This window comes from Entelurus aequoreus, linkage group LG09 (genome assembly GCF_033978785.1).
Source record: "Entelurus aequoreus isolate RoL-2023_Sb linkage group LG09, RoL_Eaeq_v1.1, whole genome shotgun sequence".
Classification (NCBI taxonomy): Eukaryota; Metazoa; Chordata; class Actinopteri; order Syngnathiformes; family Syngnathidae; genus Entelurus; species Entelurus aequoreus.
In genome coordinates this window covers 46,280,909-46,288,891 of record NC_084739.1, presented here as the reverse complement: position 1 = coordinate 46,288,891, position 7,983 = coordinate 46,280,909, and the positions used below count along the sequence as shown (strand labels likewise).

Genomic DNA, 7,983 nt, shown 5'->3' with positions numbered 1-7,983 from the left:
AACTCCATAAGTAATCACAATAAAAATAAATAAATAAATAATAATTGGTGAAGTAAGTTATATTTCGTATGATGAGATGAGTAAGATTATTTTGAGAATGAAAGAATGGATGGATGAAATAAATTTAGAATGTTTATCATGGTTCTTCTTCTTTGTACTTTGTAAACACTTTAAGTTTGAAGAGTTTCTTAAAGTGGATCATATTAGTACATTGTTTGATTGCTTTGCTTCCATAATTTAATTCCACATACAGATATACTGAAGGTCTTAAGTGTTGTACGTGCATACAAATGTTTTAAATGACATTTTTCTCTAAGATAATATTTGTCCTCTTTTTTTTTTTTAGATGAATTGTTGTATATTCTTGGGTAGCAGGTTATAGTTTGCTTTGTGTATAATTTTAGCTGTTTGCAAATTCACTATGTCGTGGAATTTCAGTATTTTTGATTCAATAAATAAAAGGTTTGTATGTTCTCTATATCCAACATTATGTATTATTCTAACTGATCTTTTTTGTAACACCGTTAATGAATGAAGTCTACTTTTGTAGTTATTTCCCCATATTTCTACACAATAACTCAGATATGGTAACACTAGCGAGCAGTAGAGAATATGAAGGGATTTTTGGTCTAGAACATGTTTTGCTTTATTCATTATTGACGTGTTTCTTGCTACTTTATGTTGTATATTTTTTACGTGAGATTTCCAGTTCAATTTATCATCAATCATTATACCTAGAATTTGGTTTTATTTACTCTTTCAATTTCTATTCTGTCTATTTGTATTTGTGTTTGACTTTCTCTTCTACTGTTACCAAATAGCATTATTTTAGTTTTACTGAGATTCAACAATAGTCTGTTTTTGTCAAACCATCTTTTTAATTTGTTCCTTTCTTCTGTTATTATTTGTATTATCTTCTGTGTTCTCTCCTGAACAAAACGCTGTTGTATCATCCGCAAATAATACTAACTTTAAATCTTTTGTAACTTTACAAATGTCATTATATAGAGATTGAATAATTTAGGTCCTACTATGGATCCCTGAGGTACACCACAGGATATATTTAGCGTTGTAGATGTGTGTTCGCCTACCGGACTGGTAAAATCAGGGCATAATGACTTAAAAATAAAGACAACTTTAAAATTGTTTTCTTTGTCTTACTTTGGTCAAAAAGCAAGCACATTCTGAAAATGTATACATTATAAATAATGCTCTTGGCAAAACACTTCTGAGGATTCTGAAGAAAAAATTTGCGGTTTCAAAAATACCATGAAGAACACAATGAACATAGACTTTGTCTCAGTATCTTTACAAAGTCATTAAACTTAAAGCACTTCCTGTGTAGCATTTTCATTTTGGCAGTTCACCATTAAACTTGGAAAAGTGACCAAGTGTTTCCTCAAAACGCTGCATTGGTGACATCCGCAACTGCCGCAACACATTGATTTATTATCATTGAAATATTACAATCATAATATAAACAAAACAATTATCAAAATGACATTAGAGTCAAAATAAAGGAAACTTTACCACCAATTTAATCAATGTGAAGATGGTGGATTTAAGCATAAAATAAAATAGGACAAACAACAAATGCAGATGCAGACATTTTTACAAAGGAGTTCAGGGTGCGCAATTGCGAGCGATGCACGAAATTATAACTTCTTCAAAGATGATGGTCATGTTGACTTAAGTCTTTGCATTTTACCGTTTCGTTATTTTATCCGTTGAGTGGATAATTTACAATGAAGGAACATATTGTGTGTCGCTTCAGCATCAGTCTGCCGCCATCTGTTGCTGGCCAAAACAGGAGTAGCTGATTGCTTGCACCTGCGCTGATTGTAGTAGCGGAAGCCAATCCAAAGGGCGCTTAATGTCGGGTGACATATCATCTTTAAACAGTATCATGTGTGACGTGGGTTATATTTGAATTGCTATTGCAACATTCAGTGGACACACTTAGAACTGCAGTTAATTTTATTGAAAAAATTGCAGCTAATTTGTATACCTATCAAATTTATCTTGCGGGTCTTGGGCTGGATTAAACCTGTTAGTGGGCCTGGTGTAAACAGTCCTGGACTTGTTCTTCGTTGCCTGTAAATAATGTAGGAAAAGAGCAGCGTTTTGGTCTACCAGAGAGAACTGGTTTCTAATCACATAATCGGGGTGATTTAATCTTCTTTTTAAAAAACACAACACAATCAGATTAAGGCGTGTCCATGTGTGTTTTCATTTTGGAATTCCTATCCCTACTTTGTTTTTTTTCTATTGGCTCTGTGTCTCCAGTCTGCCTTTTGGTTAATTGTTTAGTTGCTACTTTTATTCTTTTGGCATTTTTCATGGCTGTGGCTGTGTCCTCCAGTGCGATTGTTTTCTTTTCTTTCCATCAAAAACATTTTTTTATCACCCTGGGCTTTGTATTAAAGACTATTTTTGGTAAGCACCTCTTTGCTTCTGGGGACCATTCTACTGCATAGCGTGACAGGATATTCACATTTTATTTGAGGTAATTTAGTAGGCTTAAGACATCATTTAAAAACACTTAAAAGTGAATTGTTTTCTTTCTTTTTAGTGTTATCATCTGATCAACATTGATTAGTGAACAAGAATATCAAGTTTTAAAAAATGTCAGTGCCTTGCCAGCCTAGATCCTCCCCTCACTGGTCTGGACTGCAGTCTACTGTATGTGGGAGTATCTGTGACTTGATAAACGTGTAACTTTGACTTTGACTTAGTTTTAGTGACTGCAACAGCATTTCAGGATGCAACGGTCTGTGTTTGCGCTGCTCGGTTTTGTCCTGGTGTCCCTTTGTAAAGGACAGACAGCTCAAACTTTCTGTCAAGAAAAAACATGCCCGGAATTTACTTTGCTCGAGTCAAACCAAGTAAGTTATCTGCTGAATATGTAAGTAAAAATCTATAATGATTATTAAAACATTGTCCAAAAATCACTTGTTTCCCTCCCCCCATTCCCCCCCACAGGATTTTGAGACCCGTTTGTATTCTGACACGCTTTGGATTACCACCAAAGTAGCAAGCAGGACTTTACCTGAATTGGCTGCTGCAAGTTCCAGGTTAAAGAATTTCTGCGAGACACACAAGCAAGCAGGTAGGTATAAAATAATGTGTGACAAAATCATTTTGTATGAGGAAGAAAAATCATTTTACAAATTTCAGCGGGGTTATATTCGAAGTGAAGGAGTTTAAATCTAAGATGTCAACACTGAAATAAAGGAAAATAATAGCAATGCATATGTATATATCTATATATCTATCTATATATATATATATATATATAGATATATATATATATATATATCCATCCATTGTCTAGCGCTTGTTCCTCTCGGGGTCGCGGGGCTGCTGGAGCCTATCCCATATATATACTGTATAGCACTGTATAACGGATAAATTACAGAACCCTCGACTATATATATGCTGAAAAGTTTGTATATTTATGTATATATATATATATATATATACATACATCCAATCTTTTTAAAGCTTTCAGTAAAAAAAAAAAGAGTAATACAATCATATTATATTATAAAATATATTAGCAGTCCTCCATCGCAACATTGCACTTCCAAGTTTACAACTTCACTATATGACAGATTTTTTAAGTTTTAAGTCTTTTTCAGCATATTTTACATATTTTGGCATAAATTATGCATTTCCAAAAAACAAAAATGGCTGAATGAACAACAAAATATCATTACTACACTAGCATGCCATCGACCACTAAATGACGCTGTGGCTCCTTAAAGGGCAACTATTATGCAAAACTAACTTGTCTTACCTATTGGTTCCGGCATACTTGCCAACCTTGAGACCTCCGAATTCGGGAGATGGGACGGTTAAGGCGGGGGGTGGGGGGGGCACATTGAGGTGGGCAGGGTTGGGGGGGCGGGGTTTGATGGTAGCGGGGTGTGTATATTGTAGCGTCCCGGAAGAGTTAGTGCTGCAAGAGGGTTCTGGGTATTTGTTCTGTTGTGTTTATGTTGTGTTACGGTGCGGATGTTCTCCCGAAATGTGTTTGTCATTCTTGTTTGGTGTGGGTTGACAGTGTGGCGTATATTTGTAACAGTGTTAAAGTTGTTTATACGGCCACCCTCAGTGTGACCTGTACGGCTGTTGATCAAGTAGGCTTGCATGCACTTGTGTGTGTGTGTGTGTGTGTGTGTGTGAGTGTGTGTGTGTGTGTGTGTGCGTGTGTGTGTGTGTGTGTGTGTGTGTGTGTGTGTGTGTGTGTGTGTGTGTGTGTGTGTGTGTGTGTGTGTGTGTGTGTGTGTGTGTGTGTGTGTGTGTGTGAGTGTGTGTGTGTGTGTAAAAGCTGCATATATATTATGTGACTGGGCCGGCACGCTGTTTGTATGGAGGAAAAGCGGACGTAACGACGGGTTGGAGAGGACGCTTAAGGAACGCCCCCAATATTGTTGTCCGGGTGGAAATCGGGAGATATTCGTGAGAATTATTGTTCCGGGAGATTTTCGGGAGGGGCACTGAAATTCGGGAGTCTTCCGGGAAAATCGAGAGGGTTGGCAAGTATGGGTTCCGGAGATATTTATAAAACAATGTTGATTCTGAATCTGTTGATTTGTACCTTTTTAGCTAACTTTACATTTGTTTCTCTACTTAGACAGCCATACACCTTACAGTCATATAACTTGGTATATGACACATGCTAACTGATAACATGGTACCGTTAGCTTGCTGGCATGCTAAAATTAGCACGCTAACTTTTTGAGCTAGTTTTGCAATCGTTTACCCCAGAGTCATATAACTTGGTACGTGACCCTTGTAAACTGTTAGCATGCAAACTTTAGCATGCTAACATTAAAGTGCTAACTTTTTTTTGCTAAATTTACTGTTTTTTCTCTATTTCCCAAAACATACACCTTAGAGTCATATAACTTGGTATGTGACACAAGCTAAATATTATCATGCTCACATTAGCTTACTAGGATGCTAACATTAGCATACTAACTTTTTTGGCTAGTTTTACAACCGTTTAATCCAGAGTTATATAACTTGGTATGTGACACTTGTTATCTGTTAGCATGCAAACGATAGCACAATAGCATGCTAGCAAGCTAACTTAAGCATGCTAACTTTTTCCATCTAATTTTACACTTTTTTTTCTATTTCCGCAGCCATACACTTTTGTTTCATATAACTTGGTATATCTGGTATTTAATTAAATTTATTATTGTGGTTCCCTTGGTATGATGCATTGTTATTCTGCTACAATCATTTTGATGAATATTGTCTGGCAAGTTGTATGTCCCCTGTAATGATGCAGAGTTGTGTACAAACAGGTTATACAACGACTGACGCTTGGCCTGTGCTGATCACAGTCATCAAAGATGAAGATGAGGAGAATGACTTCATGTCCTGGTTTGTCCCGAACAACACACCCATGGCTGAAATCAGTGACCCATATGTGAAATTGCAAACAAGACCCGGTGGTACCGTTTATGTCAGGTAAGATGATTTGTCTTTTAAAGCCAATGCTTTTTTTTATCCGTCAAGTTTGCATTGCTCATTCATTCAATGCACATTTGATATAAATAGTTTGAAATCAACTTTCAAAGTGCAATGTTTCTCGTGGTCAGAATAACATACATTTTGCAGAGCCACACACTGGAAATCAAACAAATCTTAACCGGGAAAATGTTTTTGTTTTTTTTAACTAACAACTGACTTATATTCTTTGTTTTTCCACGCTTTATAAAGAGTATTCCATACGCTACCAAACCTAACCAACGGACAGACAAATAGAGAGAAGCTACGTGAGGATTTGACTCGAGCTGGGAAGCACTTTGATGCAAACACCTACTCTGGGGCTGCCTATACTACCTACTGGGCATTGAGTCACTACAGCGAAATCTGGATGTCAGCTTTATAAGGACCCAGGGGGTGATCAAGGTGATGGGTCAAATGCAGAGAATAATTTCGCCACACCTAGTGTGTGTGTGACAATCATTGGTACTTGAACTTTTTTAACTTTAACCATATACATCTCATATAACAAATTAAATGCTTTTACATCCAGATGGAAAACTATGTTAAGTTACTATTTTTACCTTGATTCTCTGCAATAGTTTCACAATCTTAATTTGCCTGTTTGTCTTTTAAAAACATATTGACAATAATCTGTATAACCAAGTACGGAAAAGTTTGTATTGTATAATTGACAAACTAAAAGTGTGTCTTGTGATTTTTTTGGCCTGAAATGTCTGCCTCTACGTCTTCAGAACAAAACATTTGTTTGCACGTTATCATCAGATTTCTGTCATGAACATGTGATTCAGAAATGTGATGCACATCTTGTTTAACTTGTTTCTGCAGAAGCATGGATACTCTCAAAACATTCTGACATTTCTGCAAAAGTATGGATACTCTCAAAACATTCGGACATTTCTGCAGAAGCATGGATACTCTCAAAACGTTCTGACAGACAACAGAGAAAGTTCTGTCTGCTAAAAATAAAGGAAAGGTGTAAATTACGGGAGGTAAAAATATAAATTGTATCAAAGCTGCTCGCAGTATTGAAAGGACCCTTGCCCTCACTTGCACCTTGGGGTTCATGCAAGTCGGCGGGCACGCCGGACCAGATGCCGGTATCATTAGTTAGAATGAAAATGGGAAGTCTGGATGACTCCTAAATCATCTGAAGTGAAGTAATGACAGTTTGATGGTTTATGGCGAGGAGCATCTCCACACTCATGCCCCGTCCACCCACATGCTATCAATCATCACGCTTAACATAATCAGTTTGTTCAATGTGCCCTGTAAAAAGATGAAATTGATTCAATAAAGTACATAGGAAGAATAGGTAAATGCGTGAGGCGTGTAATTTGGGGACACCTCCTGTCGCCACCAGGAGGTACTGTCACTAACTAATTGGGGATGTGTCATGTGGTTGTGTTCAGGCCAGGGTGTCAAATAATAATCAATTTCTGACCTTGTGGAGTTAACATTTTCCATTCTGGTGTTGCTTGGCGAGTTTTAATGGCTCCGCCCATATCCCAAGGCGTGGGCTAAAGATGGCTGGTTCGCATTGTATCATCGCCCATCAATCATTTTCATTTGGGCTCATTTGGTCAAAGTTGCAAAGACTGGTTGTCCCATAAAATGGCTGCTTTGAATCGAAATTGCCGACTTCCTGTATTTACCTGAACATGGATTTTTGAGACTTTTATGTGTGCCTTGCCATGACGGATCAAATCAAATCATCAAATCAAGCTTTATTTATAAAGCGCTTTTCATACATAAAATAAATGCAACGCAAAGTGCTTTACAAAGTTAAAAACAATACCCGGGTGACCCATTTCCCCCATTATCACATATGTACGCACGGACACAGATACCAAACACAAACACACACACACAACATACACACATATGCAACTATATGGACCAATGATTGCATGACTGAGTACAGAGGAGACATGTGAGTAAACACTATTACAGGAGCCATCTGCACCAGGAGGTCATCAGACCATGGCTACCAGGACGCTGACACAAAAGCCCCCACAAGCATGGCCGATAACCCCTGAGGCAGATGGCTCATCTGAGGAACGTTGGAAAATAAAAATAATAAAACTTGTAAAATAGTAAGAACCTTGTGTAGATATAATCAATCAATCAATGTTTATTTATATAGCCCTAAATCACAAAAGTCTCAAAGGGCTGATAAAGAATAAAATACAAGTAAGACATATGAAGATTAATACAAAAAAAATAATAAAAAGATTCAATATATATATATATATATATATATATATATATATATATATATATATATATATATATATATATATATATATATATATATATATATATATATATATATATATATATAGTAAATAAATAAATAAACATAACAAAAAAAAATATTGCATAACTACCGTAATAGGATAAAAAGTAAAATACAAATGACTTAAATAAAATAATTAATATCAGGTGAAAGCCAAATCA

General features: G+C 36.2%; 1 protein-coding gene across 1 annotated transcript; it reads left to right on the top strand.

Moving 5' to 3' along the window:
* The first annotated feature begins 2,698 nt into the window (after positions 1–2,698).
* On the top strand, positions 2,699–6,850 carry soul2 (heme-binding protein soul2). Its single transcript, XM_062057734.1, has 4 exons — positions 2,699–2,885; positions 2,983–3,109; positions 5,319–5,484; positions 5,737–6,850. Exons 1-4 carry the CDS (start codon positions 2,763–2,765, stop codon positions 5,906–5,908), a joined length of 588 nt encoding a protein of 195 aa, XP_061913718.1. The 5' UTR covers positions 2,699–2,762; the 3' UTR covers positions 5,909–6,850.
* The last annotated feature ends 1,133 nt before the right edge of the window (positions 6,851–7,983 follow it).

What these genes read in the sequence shown, in the direction of transcription:
- soul2 (XM_062057734.1), top strand. Translation starts at nt 2,763, where the DNA reads ATGCAACGGTCTGTGTTTGCGCTGCTCGGTTTTGTCCTGGTGTCCCTT. An exon ending in CGAGACACACAAGCAAGCAG is followed by an intron (nt 3,110 to 5,318) that starts GTAGGTATAAAA and finishes GTGTACAAACAG; the next exon opens with GTTATACAACGACTGACGCT. An exon ending in GGTGGTACCGTTTATGTCAG is followed by an intron (nt 5,485 to 5,736) that starts GTAAGATGATTT and finishes CGCTTTATAAAG; the next exon opens with AGTATTCCATACGCTACCAA.